General features: G+C 45.7%; 1 protein-coding gene across 8 annotated transcripts in view; it reads right to left on the bottom strand.

Annotated features, from left to right (window-relative positions):
• PTPRT (protein tyrosine phosphatase receptor type T) overlaps positions 1-24085 on the bottom strand; it is a 960656-nt gene that overhangs the window by 138366 nt on the left and 798205 nt on the right. For 5 of the 8 annotated variants that reach the window (XM_059707048.1, XM_059707051.1, XM_059707049.1 and 2 more), the window contains exons 14-15: positions 11868-12003; positions 5960-5989 (exon numbers count right to left, since the gene is read on the bottom strand). In XM_059707048.1, the coding sequence (XP_059563031.1) occupies positions 5960-5989; positions 11868-12003 (166 nt within the window). The remainder of the gene's footprint in view (positions 1-5959; positions 5990-11867; positions 12004-24085) is intronic. The other 3 variants (XM_059707050.1, XM_059707053.1, XM_059707054.1) reach the window with 1 other exon arrangement.

The following is a 24085-nucleotide window of genomic DNA, read 5'->3' as shown; positions in this document are numbered from 1 at the left end:
AAAGTGTCCCTAAAACCCCAGAAATAAGGAAGATACAAAGTCAGGAGTTACCTAAAAGTGGTAGCTCTTTGTTTTCTTTTTAAGAACAGGTCATCTCCCTAGTGACTGTCACTGTTTTACCTTTTAATTTCATCTTGTCCTTTCATTCATCCACACACTTTCTAGGAGTTCACTGTGCAGTGAGGGGCACCATGGGAAACACCCCAATGAACAAGAAACATCCTTAAGACATACTTGCTCCCGCCCGTGAGAACAAAGTCACCGCAGCGAGAGTTTGGAGAAAAGGCCGTTCTCCCAGGTGGAGAGAATCAGGGAAGAGTTCCTGTAGGAGCCAGGGTTTGATCTGGACCTTGAAGAATAGATGTTGTGCCGGGAGCCGGTCCATGCTTGCTGTTTCAAGGGACCTGGCATATATGGCATGCGGTTCTTAATATGTTTGCTCACCTTCTTGGCGCTGTGTTTTAACCAAGGTCACCTCTCCGAGAAAGGTTGAATCCCCAGGTAGGGATTTTCCCCTGAAGTTAGGGAGGGAATAAAACCCCTTAACTAAGTGCCAGGCGGGTAATTAATCACTTTAACTACGAACAATCATGCTTAAGCTACATAATCTTTACTCCCTGGAATGGAGATAAGAAACACCCTAACCTTTGTAATAGAGATTGATAGGATTGAATCAACTGGTATAAATACAGATGTAACAAGACAGAAACAGACAGAATTCAGAACACAGAACCTACACAGAACGTTCTCTAGAGACAGAAGAACTTCGCTGGAGAGAACATGGCAAAAGATCCTGGACTGACCCTGACTACAGAAATTGGCAAGAGAACCTGACTAGAACCTGGTGACTGAACCTGGCTGGAGAACCTGGACAGAACCTGGCTGGAGAACCTAGCGAGGGAACATGGCCACAGAACCTGGCTGGAGCTCCGAAGCAGAACCTATCTGGAGATCCAGACCAGAACTTGGCTGGAGATCCGGGCTAGAGATCCTGGCTAGGCTGCTGATCAACTGAACGCTGTCTCCGTGTCATTCCTTCTTCACCGACTCCGTCCACACCTTTGGGGACCCCTGGACCTGCTGGGGTTGGACCCCAGCTATGTTGGATTTGAAAATGTGGAAATGTGGAGAGAGAGGACGAATACGGGAAAAGCCCAAGAATCCCAGTGTGTCCGCAGACAGGGACGAGCCCAGACCACCACTCTCTGCCTCTGTGCACCCGTGCAAAGCCTCCGTCCAAGGCCAAGTGCGTCAGGTGAGTGCTCTCTCCGCCAGAACAGCTGGAAGACGTCTTAGTGCTTTTACACGAACAACTACACTAACATGTCTCTACTAGAAACAATGACTGCGCCCATCACACACCTGGTGGTAAATCAGCCTGTGAACACAGGAAAGGTGAGGAGGACTCTGGAGGAGCATTTCTGTGAGCTCAGAAGGTGAGGGATAATAGCTGCGATGTATAACATGCCGCCTTTGTGTTGGCCACACTACGTTCCCAGTCTCTGATCGCCCCTCATGAAAATGCTGGAGAGTAAGTCACGGTGGTCATCACCATTTTGCAGATGAAGAAACTGAGGCTCAGAGTGGTTCCATGATTGTTCAAGGTCAGAACAGTTTGAAGGAAGAGGAGGCAGACCTAGAATTGTGATGGAGGCCTGACATCCAAACCCACATTATTCTCATTTTCTGGTGTGTGCACTGGACAAGGAAGGCTCCTGTTCTAGACTCTCCTGTGTCCCTGGACCTCAGGCCCTTCTGTCTCTGGCTGTCTTTATTCTGCTCATTAGAGCTCCCCTCACTCTAACCCAGCCGTGGGCAAACTACGGCCCGCGGGCCGGATACGGCCCATTTGAAATGAATAAAACTAAAAAAAAAAAAAAAAGACTGTACCCTTTTATGTAATGATGTTTACTTTGAATTCATATTAGTTCACACAAACACTCCATCCATGCTTTTGTTCCGGCCCTCCGGTCCAGTTTAAGAACCCATTGTGGCCCTCGAGTCAAAAAGTTTGCCCACCCCTGCTCTAACCCCTTGATACCCCTGATCTGGCCGCCCAATACTTTCAGCTCTGACCATGTGGCAAATCCTGAGGACTACAAAGGCAGGATTGCCCCAACGGCCTCTGTGCTAGCCAGGAATAGCTACCACTTCTCATCCCTAGCAAGGTGCTGCTGCCCATGCTCAGAACTGAAGCTCTTCAGGCAGCCAGGCTGGCATCTGAATCCTGGGTGCCCCGCAGCCTGGCCAAGCGCTCCCCTAGCACACGGTCCAGGCAGGACTCCATTCCTTCCCTGAAGAATAGGGGTTGGTGAAAAGGATGAGTATGACTTGGGGGTATGTGGTCCTGGGTTCAAACCCTAGCCCTGTCACATCCTGGCTGTGGAATGTACTACTATACAGGTCCTCAAACTTCAGTCTTAATGTCTAAATATACTCAACACAATAGCACGTATCTTGAAGGGCTTGTAAGCATTAGGGGGCCTGGCACATGGTAGCTGCCAACTGGGAATTCTTTTCGACTTCCGGCCCTTTCTAGGCTGGTTCAGGTGTGCTGCATTCACCTTTGTGTCTGCAACAGCAAACTCAAGGTGCAGCTCATAGTAGAGCTCAATGAAACAGGACAAATCTTGAACTTCATCCTGTCTGTATCTCCAAAGTCTAAGGCAAACTAGGGCCCTCAGCATAAATCTGGCCCACTGTCTGATTTTTTAAAATAAACTTTTTTGGAATAAATCCATGCTCATTCATTTAATTGTTTATGGCCACTTTCATGTTATGATGTCAGCATTGAGTAGATGCAATGGAGACAGTCTGAGTCTGCAAAGCCAAAAATATTTACTTGCAGAAAAAGTTTGGGGACCCCTGCTCTTGTGTATGGGAACTTTCAATGGGGGGAACCTGTGAGGGTCTTTGATGAAGAAGACATCCCCCGGCTTCTTCCTCACCCACACATTATATCCTCTTTTCCTGGTTTATCTATTCTTCTCTTTAGCTGTCCGGACCATCACATAACTTCTCTATCACTCACTTCCTTATATATGTTGTTTATTTCCTATCAACTCCACTATAAAGCTCCACGTGGGCAGGGATTTTTGTTTGTTTTGCTCTTATATCCTGAAACTTTGACCAGTGCCTGGCACACAAGTGGGCACTCCACAAATATTTGTTGAATGAATAAACATGGATTTTATGGAAAAAAGTTGTTCAACCAAAGTGTGTTGGAGGCTTTCTCTTTCATGGATTAATTCTGAACTTTTAAAGGAACCTAGTAACTCCTCCCCCCCTCCCCCCTACACACACAACCCCTGGGAGAAGAGTATTATTTTTCTTATCTTATAGATGAGACAACTGAGACTCTGGTTAAGTCAGTGCTTCTCAAACTTGAACATGTACATGAGTCACCAGGGATCTTGCTACCATGCAGGTTCTGACCCAGGAGGTCCAAGCAGGGACCAAGGTACTCCCAGGAGGTACTCCCTGTCCCTAAACACTCTACCTCCAGTCCTCCCCTTCTGTAGTCACCCCACCTCCAGCATCTTCTGCACGGGCCCCTCGACTTTACCTACACACGTGCCCAGGACTTTCTGATCCTTCAAGTGGCTAATCTTACATTTCTCCACTATTTCAGGGCCTTTGGTTAAAAATAAGTACTTCTTTTTGTGGGCCCCAGACAGGCTGGCTTCCTTTCTCAACTCTACCCCATGACCTGTACGGGTGACTACTGATGGCCAAATGTCAAGGCTATGCCCACTCCCTCCACTTCCATCTGTCTGCAGCAACTCTGCTATTGTCAACCTCTCCTCCTGCAATGGCCTTCTCCTGTGGTCCTTATAGCTCTCTTTCTGCTTCTAGGTCAGCTTTTCCAGGTATTCTCTTCCTCCGAACATTTCACCATGGGCTGGCATGAGTTTCACATTCTAGGATCTGTGACTCAGAACTCCAAGTCTGCACCAATTGAAGGGCTTTTGGTTATCCCTGTACCTTGAACTACAAGTACCTGCATATTTATCTCCTACACTCCCAAACTGTTCATGTTTGATTTCATCAGGGTGTCCAGCATAATCAACGCATGATAGAAAGTGGGCATCCAAAGACAGTGCCATGTGCGCTGGCTAAGAGACTGAAAGGGTGAGGTGCCCAGAGGTTGTGATGGGTCATTACATGCCCACAGAGACTGTGGAACATCTATGCCATAAGAACCCCTGGAAGATCAAGGAGATCTCAGGGGCCACCATGATATGTGCCCTGACCCCTTACAGTTTCTGAAAGGGGAAAGAAAGTAACATTTCGTGAGTGGCAACTTCGTGATAAGCACTTTACAAAATCATCTCCTTTCTTCTTCAAGGTAACTCTATGAGCTAGGCACACTGAGCCTACTTTAGAGCTAAGAAGAAGGAAGCTCAAAGAGTTCAGAAAATTTTCTCAAGGCTGCTTAACTGGTGAGCTAAAGTCCTGGTCATCTCGCCTACCACAGAGATGGGACTTGAACCCAGAACTGCATAATTCCAAAAGCTCATAATTCCAGTATTGTGTCATACCCCTATCCCTTTGCAGATGCAGTTCCCTTTGTTCAGAATTCTTATTTCTTCAATATTGGGTAAACCTGTCTCTAAAAACACTGATAACTATCCCTCCCCATTAACAGTGAGTCACCCAACCAAGTGCTCTTACACCACAGTGCATACAGACACCTCTTAGTTGACGTGTCAAGTATTTGGTGTTATGCTGGTCTCTCAGGTAGGCTTGAGCACTGTTAGGGTGAGGCTCCAAGTCCTGGTCATCTCTCCAACCACAGTGTCTGGAATATAATGTGCATGTTCAATGTCTATTTGACAAGTGAATGAATGAGCAAAGGAAGCAAGTTCTTTGGTACTCCTAGTGTGGCTGGTGGGGCTCTGCTGATTTCTAGATAACACACAGGTAGTAATATCAGAATCTTATCTGCTCATTGCCTGGATCTAGTGACCTGTGGCCCTAAGAACTGAGCAGAGTGGATGTAAGGGGCTTTTAGCTCCGTCTTCATCTGTGAAGGCTTCGGCAGATGATCACTAACAGTCATGGCCCCTCTCACAAGGCTGGGTTTCCCAGGGTGGAGGACAACATGGAATGATGGGAAATATACTTTACCAGGAGCCGGGAATTCTGAATTGAATCCCATAGTTTTGATAACTGAATGTGTGATTTCATATACCTCTCTGGACCTTGATTTTAAGGTATGGAAAATGTGTAATGGGAATATGATACTAATTCAGTGGTTTTCTAATTTTACATTACCAAGAACCTATTTATGAAATATTTCTCCTTTATCCTCATGCTTTGTAAAGGTCTGGTTTAATATTGAGAAAAATCATCATCATTACTTAGAAAGTGTGATAATAAATGAACCGGCAATCAGCCAACAAAATGCAGTGACAGCATGAGATAACTCAGGCTAAAACCCAGCTGAGATACTTCTAGTCCAAAGCAAAGACCTGGATGTCACCTGTGAAGCTGTTTTTAGATAAAGTCATGATTCCCTGTAGACTTCCTGAAAGAGTGGAAACAGCTGAGGAATTTCTTCCTAACCTTTAAGCCCCCAGCGCTACACAAATGGACTCCAAAGTTGCTGAGACTGTGATTCTGTTTTATGTGCTCAATTCTTGCAGGAGGATTAGGTTGACCTCTTGCTGGAATTTGAGGATTTCTACCTAGAAAATTACACTGACAACAGAGAAACAGCCCTGCACATCTCCAAAGATAGGGGGTGAAAAATCCAAGATGGCAGAAACATAATGGACACGAACAATGACTGTGTTTTCAAATGGCAAACATCTACACAAAATAAAAACTGGGGCTACAGACGGCTTAGACAGAAGTGAGTATGAGAAACCCACAGACACTTGGTTGGTGCAGGGAATGCATGCTACAGGTTCCCTTACAGGGCACAAAGCAAAGTTAACCCAGGGTCGATACTTACAAGTAATAGGAGTAGGAATAAGCATTTCTTCTATATATTGATGGGCAGTCAGATGAAGGAAATGTCCAAAAAGGGGGAAAAAGAAAAGACAAATAAACAAGAATTAGATTTATATAAAACCTTGATTCTTAGAAATGCACATAGTATTTCAGCATCCCTAAGCTCAAGGAGATGCACGTTTCTCTACTAGTCATCTTTGCTGAGAATCAGACACTTTTGGTGCTAGAAAAAAAAATGAGAGAGACCTCTTCTATGATGGAGAAACGCACTACTCATACGGAGGAAGCCACATCTCACGCTGGCTATGTCAGTTGCTTGAACCTTCTTTCTTACGGTCACCTAAAACTAGCACTGGTGATGATGACATTTTAGTCTTGGGTCAGATTTCTCTGGCCTGGAACTAGTCTATCACGCTTCACATGACAGTGCTGCTATGATCAAAGGAAAACCATAATGACTTCTATCTTTTCTGTTTCAGGTCAAATCACATCAGTCTCTATTTAGCAAGGTCATGCCAGAAGCAAGGAAATCGTGTAGCCAGCATCCAAGATGGCTCCCCAGTGATCCACAGGTCCCAGTGCTCACACCTATGTGTACTGTCTTGCCCCACACTGAATCAGAGCAGGCCCTATCTAACCAATAGAATGTAACAGATGTTATGCTTTGGGACTTTCTAGCATAGGTCAAGAAGAAGCCTTGCAGCTCAGACCGGGTCTTTGCAACTCTCATTTGAACCCTAAGTCTCCGTGTAAAAAGTCCAAGTATTCTGAGGTTGTCATGCTGGGGACAGCATGCAAAGAGAGCATGTGAGAGGCCCCAGGAGGGCATGAAGAGCTCCAACCAGACCCAGCAGTTCATAACCAGAGCAAAATTCAAACTTCATGAAAGAACACTGCACTAACAGAGAGGGATTCCAGTCTTTAGTCTGAAGAGACTACAACTGGCATAAACGCTCTGTGCCTTCATTTCTTAATCTGATTCTTAGATTAGCTGAACTAGGTCAATGACATGGGTAAATACCAATTTACATGCTTCGAGCTGTGGAAACATATGATGCCTTAGCATCCCAGTACTACCACTTGCTAACCGATGGCCTCGAGCAAATCACTAGATATCTCAGTTTCTCCATCTCAAGGTTGAGGGTAATAATTATCTATTGGCAAAAGTCACTGTGGGCATTAACATTAAATTATATTAATCTAAATTACATTCAAATTATATACGATATATGAAGTCTTATAAGAAAATTATATGAATCTAAAGCAATAGATTATATTAATCTAAACACCTGAAATAGAGTAGGCCTCAATAAAGAGGAATTTATGACCCTACCTCATTCACAAATATAAGGTTTGCCGCTTCTCACTCTGGTGACCAAGAACAAAGTGCTCACCACTTTAGGGATATTAAAATAGTAATAAAATACAAACAAATACTTAAGTAGCACTATTGTAAAGTCAGGCATTGTTCTCGGCTTTTATCAGGCATTAAATTATGTAATCCTCACAACCACCCTGGCAGATAAGTATTACTATCACCCCCTACATTACAGATGAGGAAACTGAGGCAAAAGGGGTTAGATATCTTGCCTAAGATCACTCAGTTGGTAACCAGATTTGATTTAGACATGGCTCTAAAGCTCATGTTCTTGATCACTAAACTGCTTTTTTTTGAGAAAGGAAGAGAACAGATGTGCGAGTCAGGCATTGAGATGCCACATATTTATCTCTTTTAACCCGACCCACATCCCCAATGATAGAGCATTATTTTCATTTTTATTTGAGGAATCTCAGGCTCTAAGAGGTCACTCTTCACTAGGTCTAATGTTTTGTGTATTTTGGGGCCAGTTGCAAGACCTCCATCCTGAGCCAGGATTTCATCACTGTCAGCAGCCCCAGGCTGCACTCAACATTCTGGACCCTCTGGCTTTTATGCTGCTAACCTTCAGGACTCACCTCTGCCTGGACTACCTCCTCATGACAACATGCTTCCTTAGCCTTCAACCTCCACTGCCAAACAGCTTTTCTGAGTTATCCTGTTTGTTACCAAAAGCGAGTGCTATCAAGGCAACTCCAGAATGACTACAACTGACAATCTTTTATTAATTGAGTACCTTTTCCCAATTAAATGGCAAAGTGTTCCAGGCAGGGATTATAGTTCTTTATTCTGTGACCAAAACACAGTATATATGTGTGCTTTCTGTAAGGCTTAAAGAAGATTTACTGAAGGTCTAAATTTACAAGGATACTGTGATATAGCAAGTAACAGATTGCCTAAGACCAAAAATCCTGCGCAGGAAGACAGCTGTGCTTAGAAAAAAAACCAAAACCCAAACTTAATAAATGATGTACTGCAAAATCTTATTTTCAGCTGGCTTGTAAGACTGACTTGAGACACAGCTTCCCTTTTTGTTCCACGCTATGTAAACAGGACTAAATTGTCTATTTAACCATCTAGTTGACCACCTACCAATCCATCTAGCACATACTGGTAAACCCATCCCTCCCTCTCTCCATCCAACCATCCATTTAGCTACTCACTAAACAATCTATCCAGTTAGCCCATAAACACACACACACTCATCTAAATGGAGATACTCCCCCTGTGTATCTCCATGCAGCCCCAACTCTATAGGGCCCTGCTTTTTTAAAAAAAAACCAAGTCCAAAGAGCCAAAGGTATACAAAAAGAATTCTAAACTTTAACTTGCATCTTTTACAAACTGTAAGGGAACCCTGTTTGAATCACCCACCATCTCAGAATCCTTTCTGCAACCTTTCATTTTTCAAGGTCCCCTCTACCTATTACAAAACAACCAAGCAACGACAGCAAAACATCCCCTCTTTTCTCTTCTCTCTTTTTTCCCCTTACATTTTGAATGTAGTTGATTTAGCTTCTTTAATTACTAGTAGTAAGTCCTTCCCCTGGTCCCCTGTACCTGTAACCCCATTCTCTGTCTGATGTCTATCTAGTTCAATATCACAAAAGAAAACAACTAACAGCAAGAGAAAAACTCTCTTTGGAGAGTGACAAAGAAGCCCTAAGGCCAAAGAGGATGAGCACTTCAGGGGAAGAATCTAGGGACATCTTACGTATCCTGGAAATATTTGGCCACAACTTTGGTGAAGACTTTGAACCAGTTGGACCCACGAGGAGCAGGGAAAACGGAGCACCATGCCCACGTCCATGAAAGTTAGGGAGAAGACCTCGACCGATCCAGGGAAGGGGGTGCAGCAGGTGTGGGACTTCTGGACCCAGGAACTAACTGTGGATCATGATGGGACTGAAGAGATGCTGATACAGGATCCTGAGCTGTGATGACCTGCCTATTACTTAGGGGTTTCTTTTCCTTTAATAACACCTTCCCTTTAGGTTGCTGAGGACAGTGTTCTCGCCAGCAGTAAGTTAGCGACAGACTCCATCGGCAATGAAGTTTTCCCCATAAGAAGGAGCCCATGAAACCCTTTACTGGCCTTTGGGAATTTCTAGACATGAGAAAACATTGCAGGTCAGTGGAAAGAGTGTAGGCCTAGGCTTAATTTCTCCTTTTCTCCCTCTTTACCTTCCTCCTCTTTTCTTCTCTCTTCTCCTTTGCCCATCCGTACATGATTATCAACTAGTTCAGCAAAACAAATTTTCTCCAAAAGATAGTGCATATGTAAACACTGATTGGCAAACTCCCAACCTCCGCCCACGGCCACAACACCTGAGATTTGCCTCTTGGGGAGAAATGGTGATCATGTGACAGCTGCTGGCTGGGTGTCATGGATGATTTTCATAGAGGTCCAAGATGAAGATATGCAGAAGAGGTTAAAAACACACAAAGGGACTCCCTTTATACTTGCTCTCACCCAGGAAACAGAAAGCTCTTTCCTCCCTCCCCAAAAGTCACACGTTTCAGAAATAGCTGTTGGGAAGGAAGTGAAATTTCTTCACAAGCTTGCAGATGATGGTGACGTGGGGGTAAGCCAGGCTTTAGAAAGAGCAAAATTGGAGGAGCATATCTGACTTACAAATCAGTGAAAAAGAATGAGAACACTGCAGGTCCATCAAATAGAAATGCAATTTTATTAAACTGGCTACTTTTCCCAGGTAGACAATGCCAGCCTCCAATGTGCCTGCGATTCTAAGAAACATGATGATGATCTTGTAAATGCAATGCTCTTATCCCCCTCCTTCCTCCCATCCCAATCAAACCTAGCAGCTGACTTATCACCAAGACATTCAATACGGCCACATTTTAAGGAAGATGGTAATAATATGACAACGCAGTGCTGTCCTTAACCCTCTGGGGGATTTTGCTCCCCAATATTAACATAGAGCCTTCCCTTCCCCTAACCTCTCCAACCACAAAATCAGCAGCTGGATGAGAACCTTAACTCTTCAGTCATTCACTTGGGAGCCTGAGGAAGAGAGCAGTCCTGTTAGACAAACGATGTCAAAAAAGGACAAGGTCCTACCAATAAGATGTTCTGGCACGGCATGCACTGACTGATTGAGAACAGAACCTTCTGAAACACAGGGACATTCTGGTGCCACAATGACTAAGAGAAGGCTGACTGTGTGTATAGTGGGAACCACGATATTTCTGACTCACTGATGGCTGAAAATGGGAAATTATTATTATTTTTGTTTCATTTTCTTGATTTATATATTCACATGATCCCTTAAGTAGAAGCTGGATCACCTTGTCTTTGGGGCAATCTGTCCCTTTGTTTTTGTGGGGAGTGAATTTCAGGAGCACTTTTTATTCTACAGATGGAAGCAAGCCCCTGGTCTTTATTACTGGGCTTGCCCTGAACTCTGTGAGTAACCAAATCCAGAGCTTCAGGCTGAGGTGTTAAGCAGTTTGTTTAATAATGTAAGAGTCTCTTTAACTTAGGGGCAGGGAAACTTGCCGGACATATTCTTATAATATAGGTACATGTTTGGTTTGCTCTGGCAGATCCAGGGAGTGGAAAGGTGGAGGCCAAGGTTGGGACCATAGTATTGAAGCTCAGAAGACATGAAGATGCATGGTAGGCATGGAAACCTGGTACCAGGCAGGAGCTAAGCAGAGGTGGGCAGGAGGACCCTCTGCTTAGAAGGATAACCAGTACACTATAGGCATAGTCACAGCTAATGTTGATCAGCTTTCCTGGTGGATATTTCCCTACCCTCTCTGCAATTCCGCTCATTATCCTCCCCTTGTGAGTGCCTGATAAACAAGATGGCAATGCAGGAATCTTGGGGATGAGGGAGGGATCTGTACCCTGGCTTTCATAAACAATACAATCTAGAGAAAACACACACCATAGGAGAACACTGTGTTAGTTGACATGCACAGGGAGCCATCCTGTTGAGAGGTGACAAGCAGCACCAATCCAGCTGGGCAGGTTTTGTGGGACACAGAGGAAGGAAGGAACTGTCCCTTGAGACTATCCCACTACTGAAAGCTTTATCCCAGTCAAGCTGAGCAAGGGCACCGGGAATGCTGCTGCTTGACCAAAGGGAAATCAGGGGTAAAAGAAGATGAGAAGAGCGAAGCATTACTTTTCTGCATCTGCATTTCTGGGCTCATCTGTGTTCCTGGGGCTCCTCAGTTATTTTGATGAGATGATCAATCACAACAGAGCAGTGAAATTAGAGAAGACCTGTTTCATGATATAAAGAATCCTACAGCACATCAAGGTGGCCGAACCACTATCCCATAAGAAACTGACCATCTCAGGGCCACACACAACGCAGGCAGCACATGCCCTCAGTCACCAACAAGATGAACCACAACTGGCCCAAGTATTTCAGGACCTCGGCAACCATAGCCATAGGTCCTTGCTGGAAAGTGATTAACAGAGCAATGACCTGCCCATGCGGCAGTGTTGTGGCCACCTGCAGTCGCCATAGTCGGCAGGACAGCAACCCAGACTCACCTCCTTTTGATGGTGAGCATCACGCCCAAGAGAATGATGATGAACATGAGAAGACCAGCAATAACTCCAGCCATCTTCACGGTGTTGTCCACCTGCTTCTCTGGCTCCACGGTGTTAGAATTCTGGGTGGAGGCACCTTGCAGGGGAAAGGGGAGGATAAAGATGTTGAAACGGCTCATACATGTAGCTAGACAATAATGGCAATGACAATGGCTTATATTTATTGAGAGGTAACTGTGTGCCAGGCACTGTGCTAAGGGTGTTACACATATAGCACCATTCAATCCTTCTGAGGATGAATCCCTTAAGAGGTTAGGATTATTATCATATCCTTTCTTTTTCTTTTTTTTGCAGATGTAAAAAGGGACATTCAGAGAAATTGAGTCCCCTAGGGTTACACAACCTTATCATCCTCTTTATCTTCCTTATCCTCAGTTGGAGGATTTTATCCTTCATACTGCTTATCTCTAGGATCAAGTCATGGAATTACAGTTTGATTCTTGGGTTCATGAAATTATTCCAAACCCTACTTCATCCTTTCATGTAAATGGTGAAAACAATAGCTTTATGTTAAGGTAACACAATAAAACTCACTATATTTACAAAGATAAAAACACAGTTTTGTGTTGTGCCTTACATGAAGCAAATGGTGAGGTAGATATCTAGTTTTTTAAAAGGAAATTTCCTTGGATTTGAATGCTTGTATGTGACTAAGTCCATGTTTTGAATGTAGTGCTGATGCTGCAGGCTCTGTCAGACTTGAACTCAGTTCCAGATAGAAGTGTCCTCTGCCCTGGGCTGGGCCCTTTCATGGATCCACCTTTGTCAGTCCTCACAAACACTCCAACAAGCAGAAATGATTTTCCCATTTTGTAGATGAGAAAACCAAGGGAACTTGCTGAAGGTCACATGGCTGATAAAGGTCAGGGCCAGGATTCCACAGGTTTCTGATCCGAATCTAGGCCTCAAGAGTCAGAAACTCTGTATTCCACTTTCAAGTCCCCTGCCCCCATACAATGATTTTGCTAATAGCAAAAGCAAGCAGGCAGAGAAAGCCTCAGCTCAACCTCTTCATGCAACATACCAGGGAACAGAGGCTACTTCCCCCTCGAAACACCTGTGTGAACACTGCTGGAGAGCACTGCTGGCCTGGCACCCCTAGGAACCCCTCCTGCTGCTCTTCAGCTTCCCAATGGTGCCAGGGAGGCCCCTAAATCCAAAGGATCCTCTTCCTCACTCATCCCTATTTTTCTGCTACCTCAGCACCAGCTCATCCATCATCAGCGACATCTTCTCTGGTTGCCTGTGCCCCTGGGAGGGTTCCTGTCTTTCCTTTCATTTCTGATAACTCTCTGTAACACTTTGCACATACCTTAATGTCCCAATATTATTAGTTATTTGTTTCCCTATTTGTCTCTTCCAGTGGTCTGCAAGCTCCTCAGGGGCGAGGTTATGCCTCCTCTATCTTTGCTTCCTCATGTTAGCCCAGAGCCTGGCTCCTAATAGGTGTTCCCGTAATGTTTGCATTGTTCAATGTTTAGCTGAAGGGATGACATCGCTGCCCACCCACATTTGTTCTCATGAAACCAAATTGAGTTTCTCCTTTTCCAGCCACGTGTTCAGAGAACTCAGCTGAGTTGAAGGGACATTAATGCCCGTAAGCTATGATTCTGACTCCCCAGACTCCCTGATGGTTAAGAACATCCCTCCAGCACACGGATGCATCCCCTCTTCTTGCTTAAGAGCGTCCAGTGTTTTCTTTATCAGAGCACCTTCCCCAGACTCTCTTGTAACTTAGACAAGCTGGGTTTGCTCAGCCAACCCTCCCTAGTGAGAAGGCAAGTCTTCCAGAACAGGGAGTGCGTCCTAGTCACCTCTCTAACACCAGTGTCTAGTCCAGGCCTCCTTCCTTATAACTGTTGGTTAACAGATGATTATTGAATGTCATATAGGCAAGTGAACCAACAGTTATTTGCTTCATTCATTAATTTGCTACTGAGTACCCATGAAGTGTGCCAAACTGGGCTGTGTGCCAAAATGCTATCAGTGGGGTCAGAGTTCCTCCTTTTGGAAGGAGTAATGCAGGAGGGATTTTTTTTTTTCAGTTCCCCTCACCAGCTAAAGACAAAACTAGAGTATCAAATCCCAACACCATCTGCAGAGGCTTTACTTATCTAGAGCCAGACAATTCCTGGGGGAGCCAGCTCACTGCCTCTTTGGCAGGGCTGGGCTCACATTCCAGAGTTGGGGCTGGTTCCCAGTAGCCCCCATGCAGCTCCCCTTTCCCAGTTTGGAAACAAGAATTCTGAGCTATGTCTAGTCCCAGAGATATATGACGTGACTAAGCACACAGGAGGCTGAGCACCTCAGTGCAGTTCCCTTAATAGCGTCAGAGTCTTTGTATTTGGATTTGAAGGGATGGTCGGCTCTGGAGCATCTGCTCACAGGCGTAGCTGAACTTGACTTAGTGCCCGCTATGAGATCCTGTTCTAGAGACTGGGGTACAAAGGCAAAGGAGACCTGCAGAAGGTCCCAATTCCCCAGGAACACTGTTATTAGCTTGGTCTATGATAGTCACACTTCATTTCTTCCAGACATAATCATAAGCACCCTCCATGTGCCAGGCATTTGGTTATACACAGTGAGAAAACAGGCACAGCTCCTGCCTTCAAAGAGCCTACAGTGAGTGTTGGATGGGGCTTAGGGGACAGGCTTAATGAACCAAGAACCAATAATAGTAAGCTTTCAACTCTATTAAGGATCAGAACTGAGAGGCACGTGACACTTGGGAAGTGTATAACGGGGAAATGAATAAGTGAATCTCTTCTGGGAGGAAGTGGCCAGTGGGGTGAGTTCCAAGAGAGGACAGGCTCTAACTAGTGGAAGAGAAAGTGAGAGGGTCACATGGGAACAGAAGAAAAAACAGCCTTGGCCCAGGCTGTGTGATGGGGCAAGGAGCTCAGAGCATTCAAGAAATGAAAGAGACATAGTGTGATGAGGGTGAGAGAGAAGCTGGAGAGGACAGCACAGGTCAGTCCACACTGGACACAATAGGCCACAATGAGAGTTTTTGTCCTTAACCCCAAGAAAAATAGAAAGCCATCTGAGTGTTATTCATGGGGCAATGATGCAGTCAGATTTGTATTTCCAACACATCATTCCAGCTTCACTGTGGAGCCAAAGTGGATGGGAGAGATAAATTTTGCAGGCAAATGGGTGGGGGATGATAGTTGCCAGACTCAGATAATGGCAGTGCAGACAGAAAGAGGCAATAAGAGAGATAATTACCTGAATTAGATATAAATAAAACCTCTTGATGGATTGGATAGGGGAATAAGGGAGAGGGAACTGACAAGGAGGATCACAAGTCTTGGGCTTTCATAACAAAGTGGATGATGGTGCTTGCTGTTCATGGATTCAGGAAAAAATAGAAAAAGAATAGCTTTAGAGGGAAAATGTGTGTGTTTGGGGAAATCTGAGCTTGAGAGATACTCTAGAAAAGTAGGAGCTCTAAAAGGAGGTCTGAGCTGGAGGTAAAAATGTGTGATTCATATGCACCTAGATGGTACTTGAAGCTGGGAGTTGATGAAGTCACCCAGGGGGAGAATAAAGAGTGAAAGGAGATGCAGACTTAGATAGAGACTGGAAGGTCTGTGGTATTTAGTGAGTGGATTGAGGAAGATGAGCCTGCATAGGAGAAAGAGAAGAACTGGCCAGACAGGTAAGAAAAAGAACCAGGAGAGTATTGTGTCCTAGCACCAATAGAAGAGGGTGTTTCAAGAAGGAAGAAGAAATCAACAGTGCCAAGCACTGCTCCTAAGATAGAATCAAGCTCTATACCCAGATGAAAGTGAGATTTTGGATGAGTACTTGAAAACCTTTCCCAAATAAGTCCTAAGATGTTTCTAAACAGAAGCACCTTCAGCAGTGCTCATGAACTAGCAATGGGACATACTTGGGGGTCACAGAGAATCTGTGACATTCAGAGAGGCCACCTCAACGGCCACAGCCCAGTGATTTAGACAGATTTAATAAATTCAGCCTAGAGTCATCGAACTGACATGCCAGACTCTATACAGCCAAGTTACTATGAGGAGCCATGCTTGGCTGGTCCACCTAGGCTCCAGATACAGGGACATGACCATCCCCTGGGACATGGCAAGTCTAACTCCCACTTCAGCATCCTTTCAAGGGCCTTTTCTCTGGCTGCTGGGGATCTGTGCCTATGTTCATAAAGGAAGTGCTGACAGTGTTCAAAGGGGATACAGTATAGAGGAAAGGGCTCTGGGATGAAAGGCCAGGCAGGATGCACACGTGGCTGCTACATCTGAGAGGAAAACGAGAGGGATAGAGACAGAGGATAAGCCAGCCTGGTCTTGTTGCAGTCAGGAATGTGTCCATGGGGCTCACATCTTAAGTGCTCCCAGAGCAGATGAGAACCTGTGAGAGGACTTAGGAAGCACATGAGGCCGGCTAATGATGGGGGCTCCTGGCATTGTGATCAGCTGTCTCAGGCAGGCGCAGAGCTCCTTATCAAATAGAAGCTCATATCACTACTTCTTAAAAATTTAGCTTAAATGTACTGATCCATTACTGGGTGCAGAGCAATGTGCCAAGCACTTTTCATATAATAAGTCATTTGATCTTCTTAGCACTGGACGCAGAAGGAGCTGGTTTTATTTTCTCTTTTATATAGATTAGAAATGTTCACAAAGGGTGACGTGACTTGTCCCAGGCATTAATCTAACTAATGAGTTTCAGAGCTGGGATTCTGTGTTTGGGACTCAACCCCTATCACTACAATGAACTGTCCTTGATGGAGTTGTAGTTAAGGAAATGCCAGCTCTCAGTCCACATAGAAGAAAAGCCATCTGACCCACTGGCCTGAAATCCAAGGGAACTCATCTGAGAGGCAGAACTGGGAACCATTCAGTAATATGGTAGTTACATTCCATTTGTCCTAAGCCCATCCTTTTCATGAGAGTCAACCCCCAAAAAGCTCTGTCCCTGGCCCTGAATGACTTCTATCAATTAAGCAGGAACTGAGTCTGAGAACTGAGAGAAAGGAAGGCATCTGAATGTATCTTCATCTCCGCGCTCTGCTGGGAGCCAACCTGAGAATAGTCCCAATAAATCAGAACTGGCAACAAGGTGCCAGGTGGTGGGTTTATCCACCTGGAGTCACTTCAAGGCTCCACTGGAGTCCTTTGTAGGATGTGGTCATCAAAACAACCTGTGAACTCAGCCTGCACTGGCAGAGGACCCCTGTCTACAACACGAGACTGCACGCCCAACCTCCTACTCTAGCCAGCTGTGCCCTCCAAGCTCTCAGTGCCCCCAAAGGCTGAACCAGTCCTCTCCAAGCAGCCGATGCTAACCCTGCTCTTGACTCTTTCCACAAAAGCTATTGTGGCATAGAATCTAGTCCCCTCCTAGCTCCAGCTCAGAGTCCACATCTGGCTTTCACCATACTACTTGTCCACTTTTGCACATGGACACATGGTGCCCGAGGCATGGCTCTTGGTCTCTTGAAGTCTGTGCCCCCCTCTCAATATTCACCCCACACATAGGACCCAGTCACCATGATCTGTTTCTCCTACTGCCTCCTTTCATGTTACCAAACAACCATGATGGTTTATATTCTCCCAGGTCTCCTAGGACCCAGCAAGGGCAATGATGTTCAGCTCCACTCAGCATTAGAAGGACCAATTTGATGAGGCTTGTCCCGGTGGGGATCCCGTCTCTGAGAGAGAGCTCCAGGGTGAAGATAGGCCAAGAGCCTTGCCACTCAAAGTGTGGTCCACTGACCAGCAGCATCAGCATCACCTTGGGAACTTATAAAAAAGGCAGAATCTCGGGCCCCGCCCCAGATCTATTGAATCACCATTTTATCAAGGGCTCCAGGTGATTTGGGTGCTCATTAAAATCCAGATATCATTGACTTTGGAGGAGCAGAAGTCAGAATCAGGGCTTCTCAGCCTAGAGAAGGGAAGATTCATATGAGACCTAATCTTGTGTTCCAAAAGTTAAAGGACCATTGTGAAGGATGGAATACATTGGTCCCTCGAATTTTAAAGGTCGGAGGTAATGGTAGAAGAGTCAGGGATAGATTTGGGGCCAACACAAGGAAAGGATTTAATGTGGAAGTGCTATCATGCTGATGCCCAGCCATCCTCTTTCAATGTGGCATTATGATGTAGAGGAGCACAAAAGCAGTCATGGTTCCCAAGTCCTTTTCAGAGTTAGCCCTCCCTTTACCTGCCTATTCTGTCTCCACTGGGTATCACCTCCTAGGCTTCTTGGATACTCAACCAAGCCCTCTCTATCTTGACCTTTCTTCTCTGCTATTGACCCCATCTCTCACCTCAACCCAGCACCCCTTGATTCCAGGGACACCCATGCTCTGGGTAAAAGACAATCTTCCTGTCATCCTTAGAACCATGAGACTCCCATAGGGCCCATCCCCAGACCCCCAAGTTACCAACAAAGGCAGGAAAATGTGTCACCAACAATGAAAGACATTGTCTGGGCACACAGCGTTCTCCCCATCAAGCAGAAGAGACCAAATGACCTCTAATGCTCTTTCTTGAGGTTTGAGATGCTATGGTTTTATGAGATGGGTCTAAAGTAATGGATTTAAAATTAGAAATACATGAGCTTGCTTCCAGACTCCATCACTCACGCATTGTGTGACCTCGATCAAAGCTGTTAACCAAATGCGATTTGATATCCTCATTTATAAAATGGGGAGTAAACGCCAAGTTCACAGGGATTTTTCTAAGGATAAAATGTAACAATGGAAATAAAAATGCTTGGAAAACTCTGAGGAACTGCTCACACATGTGGCACACTGACGGCATGACCTCGGAACTGGTGCCAGAGAGACAGCAGGGTGTTTTGGTGTCTATAAACTGTGGGTGCACAGTGGGCACTGGGGCAATGCCTCCTTGCAACCTCCTGCCTGAGTTCATCCAATCCTTAGGATGAAGGCAGGTGGAGCCCCCCCGCGTGATTCATTTCACTTCCTCCTATAGGCCAGGCCTGTCTCGGGCTCACATGTGGATGCCTTAATGGCAGCAATAGCATAATTTGGCAACAAGGGATTCATGATTCATTCTCAAAGTGCTCTCACTGGCTACAGGCCCAGTTCTATAGCTATTTGCTCCGTAAAGATACGGAGCAAAAATAGAAGTTGTAGATAAAGAACATCTAATTGCAATTGATAAAACCAAGTAAATCCCAGTGGAAGCCTAACCCACGCTGATGATCATTGCTGACGGTGAGGAAAGGAAGCCGGCTCTCGGAGACACGACTCCTGAAAGTTGAAGTCTTTAACATACTCAGTCGCCTCTTAGCCGTCCGAGGGCATATTATCCCCCAATCTTAGGTGTTGGCAGTTCACCCATCTACTTAATGAGTTCCTTGAAGAGTTTCTCTGCTTTTACTCTGGCTTTGTGTACATCTAACGCCCAGTAGAGAGAAGCTTTGAAACCCTGCATCTGAGCTGCTGCTACCTCTATGCCAGAGGAAGTGTTAAGCATTGCAGGCTTCTCTGATTATGGGGGGTTTTCCAAGAGGAGGGAACAGGGAAAAGATGAGGAAGCTGGGCAACTTTCCAGTTCTTCTAAAGCCAGGTACGCACCAAATCCCTTCTTGATTTTGCTGGCAGCGAATTCTCAGAATGGTAGGCTATTTTTAAGATGAAACTGAAGTCCAGATAGGAAAAGAGGTGGTAGGAAAGCATCTGCATCCTTCATCAGATGAAAGCCTCCAGACTTTACAAATTGCACCCCAAGGGGTCAAGAGCATTTGTGACTGTGACCATGAACTAGGTTGGCAGTATTTGAGGACAGAGATCGTAGCAAACAGGAGGGGTGCGAGAAGCCTGGGGAGAAACAAATGCTGTTGGTGACTTTTCTTTTAATGGAAAAATGTGGATTCCAGATATTTCACACGAATAAGTGTGATGTTGATACAGAAAAAAAATATATAGACCGGATGATTAAGTCAGATTTTTTTTTTCATTCCATTTACTAAAGGAGGGAATAACCACTAGAAACCAGCACAGGATCCACGTTAGTCAGCATTCAACCAGGAAAAGGGAAACTGCTCCAAACACTTAAACTGGAGCAAATTTAGCAGAGAAGTGGTACCCAGGGTTCAGGAGAGGATGGTGAGGCAACCCAGAGGGTGACATCACAAGCTATTACCCAGCCCAGGCTGAGGAGACAAAGGGGAGAGGTGGGGCCATCTGGGCCCAGAGGCCAGGGTCCCCAGCAGAAGTGAGACTTGGAGAACTGTGTCAGGCCTGTACGGTTCTTCCCTCTCGAGGCCACAAGGGAAGCCTTCTCCTTCCTCTTGCTCCACAGTTGATGTCTCCTTTTGGCCAAACCCGGTCACCTCTTGACATGAGGCCCAAGGGTCACCTGCATATCCCAGCACAGCAGGGGGTGAGCAACGGATGGATCTGAAGCCAAATGGGCCAAGGGCCAGCATGCGCTTTTCTATGAATGCAGGATGCTAGTTTCACCTTGTTGGCACTTCTGAGCGGTGTCTGGACTTGTACCTCCAGAAGAATGTCCAGTACTGTGTCTTGCACAAAGTCATGGCCAATATGGAGACACTGTGACTGGCTTTCAGAACAGCCAGGTGTAAAACTGGACTCTATCTACATGAGTCAGGATACCTGACCACATGTGAAACAGAAATATTATTAACAATAAAGAGTTAACATAGATTGGGAGTTTTTACTACAAGCCAGGATGCTGTTTTAAGCCCTTCATATATACTATCTCTTTTAATCCTCACTACAATGCTATGAAGTGGGTTTTCTCATGATACCCATTTCAGAGATGGGAAAACTGAGGCTCAGAGAGTAAGTAACAGTAGCAAGTGGCAGAGATGGGATTTGAACCCTGGCAGTCTGGTACAAAGTTTATTCTCTTTAAATCATTATACCATTCTGCCACCTCTCCCACAAACAGTGGGGAGACATTGCTAACCAGGGAAATCTGGTTGTCTTTCCTCAAATATCAGGAAGAAAAATGTAGACTGGTATTTAGGGAATTTAGACCCTGATCATGACTGGCAGATTAAGATGCCTTTGCATTTATTCCTGTCCCTGCTTAGTTTGCCACCTGCTTGTATTATGCAGCTCCATTTATTCCAGCTTTTCTTTAAAATTATCTCATCTCCTCTCATGCCCTCTCACCAACATATAATATTCTAATATCCAAGGGATTGATGAACATGTCATATGAATCTTGTTATAAGGGCCAAATTATACAGACTTTGCTCAAATGATATTTACACTTGACCTTTTAAACTTAAGTTCCCTCATCCTTTTCATTTTCCTTGTAGATCAGCCACCATCTCCAAGCCCTTAATATATTGCATTTAGCTTTATTATTAATCTCTGGGCTTTCTCTATAATACCTTTCTTGGTATTTAGCAACCAAAGCATCCCATAGAATTTCACAGAGAGACGAGTCTTGCTTAAGTTTAGGCAACTATTTTCTACTTTATTTCCAATACTCTTTCTTTGATCTCATGATAACTAATTTTTTAAATTGCTGGCTACCTCCCCCGCATCTCGGAATGCAACTCCATCACGAGATCTGGTGGATAATGGAGTACATAAGAAGGATTATTCCATCATTCTTCTAAGTGATATCACCTAAGATGTTTCTCAAAGTAATAAATAAATTGCCTCAATTCATCATATGACAGTAATTGCTTTTACCCAAGATTTAACTCGGAGGCAATGTCAAGTAGCTGGAAAATACTACAGAGAAACAGGATTTTCAAAGATAGCTCTACCCTGGCTGTGGAAAGCCACTGAATAAGTACTGAGTTAAGTATAAAGAAGATACAGATTTATAACATCCCAGACTCCCTCAGTATTACCCAGCCAGTCCTTAGAGGCGGGATCGACTTCATCACAGACTATACAACGGAAGCCGCTAAACACTGGCGACAGAGGCTGTTCTCTTTCCTGACTTTAATGGAGGTTAGCACCCCAGGAGATAGAAATAGCTTTAATTGATTGTTTGAAAGCACGCTGGCCACACAAATAAATTGTTCCTTAAGGTCTGATTCCACTTGTTCCCAGGCGTCTCCTGAATCTCTGTTTTCAGGTAGGCCTTGTTTTGCACAGCGAATGCTCTGTGGTCAAATTCTAGTTCAATCATGTTACACACGGTAGGAAAGGAGGCTATAGAAACCCCGAAGGTGAATCGCTTCGGGGTGCAGGAAAACTCCTTTATTCTAAATTTTTTAAAAAATGCATTTGGTGCCCTAACCGGTTTGGCTCAGTGGATAGAGCGTCGGCCTGCGGACTCAAGGGTCCCAGGTTCGATTCCAGTCAAGGGCATGTACCTTGGTTGCAGGCATATCTCCAGTAGGGAGTGTGCAGGAGGCAGCTGGTCGATGTTTCTCTCGCATCGATGTTTCTAACTCTCTATCCCTCTCTCTTCCTCTCTGTAAAAATTCAATAAAATATATTTTTAAAAAATGCATTTGGAATTCAGCACAATGGATTTAGTTAAGACCAGTCATGACTGACTGACGTCAGGCACTGTCATTATTGACACATCCCTTGTAAGGCACATCCTTTCAAGGCTGTACTGGTGGTGGGCGGAGAACCCCTTTATGTTCCCATAGTCTCAGTTGCTCCCCCTTGTACCCAGGAAAGGCCTTCAGCAGGAGTGCCAGGACCCTACTCCATGACCAGAGTAGGACTGTAGGCTACGGCTAGAGTTGGGTATGACACTGTCTAGAGATGGGTGCACTTTGTAGACTGGTCTAGGCATCAGGACACAGTTAAGGTTAAGGACCAGGATGTGGCTGGGATAAGGGTCGAATCTGAAGGAGGAATCAGAAGTCAGCTGGAGGCTAGGGTTTGGGAGGGTTCTGCTGGCCAGTCAACCTATGCCCATGAAACCACACAAAGCTAAGTGGCCTCCAAATGGATCAGACCCATATATTGGCCTCAAGAGCACCAACTCAACCCTTGGCCACCGGGGAGAAGTCTCGGCATTGCCCAATGTATCTTGGTGCCTGGATGATAATGAAGATAGTGGATCTGCCGGTGAGGTGATTACTAGACACACCTGCTGTCTGGGAGCTCACTAACATATTTGGAGAGAGAAGTGTGCAAGCTGACAATCCAAACTCAGTGGGATGGGTGCTAATAAACAGCATGATTCTGCTTAGGCACGGCTGGACTACACACCTCATTTCCACATGTCGTGAGCAGTGTGGGACAGGTCGGGTGGGCATCCCCGAGACCAGCCGGTGGCCGCCTGCCACCACTCCCTCCCCGGCTCCCTGTGGTCCAGACCAGTCTGTCCTGCTGATGAGGATGGAGAGGCCGAGTCTGCTCAGCCTGAGGCCCTGGCTCCTGCAGCAGCAATCTGTGTGCTGAGCCAGGAGCCCAGGCGGCTCAAAGCTGCTTAACGGTGGCAGAGAGGAGCACCCACGGCCTGCGCTGGGGATTAAGGGTTTAGTCTGAAGAGCAGATGTAAGAGGGAACACTGACTCTTTTGGATGCTCTGTGGTAAAGTCCCTTTAGACTTTCCCAGGACCAGAGAGCATGTAGCCACACTGAGCAGACTCATTCTTCCTGTGGGGTCGGAGCAGTCCTGGGGCAGCTGGCAGACGGGGGAGCCTTCGCAGGAGCAGTCAGTGGAGAGAGAAGCACAGAAGCCGACCAGGGATGGTCTACGGGTCATATAGTGCCAGGACTCTGAGAACAGGTTATGACAGCCTGGTTGGTGAGGGAGAGGCCAAGCCAGGAGGCAACCAGCACAGGTGCCGAGACCATTCAAAGGCAGGAGGCTAGACCAGGAAGCGGGCATCAGAGCCACAGAGTGGAGACCAGTCCTGAGCCAGATGTGGAAAGGGGACCCACAGGGAGCCCCACTGAGGTGGCAGCTCTTGGCCTTGGTCTCCGTGAGGACTTCAGGGCACAGCTCTGAGAGTGGCCCCGTCCACTGCCCAGCGGTCAGAAGTGTGCGTCTCCAAGTGCATTAGTTCCTGGGGCTGTTGTAACAAATGATCACAGGCCGGGTGGTTGAAAACCACTAAAATTTGGAGACGCAAGGTCTGAAGTCAAGGGGTGAGCAGGGCTCCCCTGAGATGGGGCAGAGTCCTTCCCGGCCCCGGCCTGGCTGTGGTGGTGGCTGGCAGTCCTGGGCGTTCCAATCTCTGCCTCTCGT

The sequence above is a fragment of the Myotis daubentonii genome, chromosome 8, assembly GCF_963259705.1.
Source record: "Myotis daubentonii chromosome 8, mMyoDau2.1, whole genome shotgun sequence".
Classification (NCBI taxonomy): domain Eukaryota; kingdom Metazoa; phylum Chordata; class Mammalia; order Chiroptera; family Vespertilionidae; genus Myotis; species Myotis daubentonii.
The sequence above is the reverse complement of the archived record's forward strand: the minus strand, read 5'-3'. Positions and strand labels throughout refer to the sequence as shown.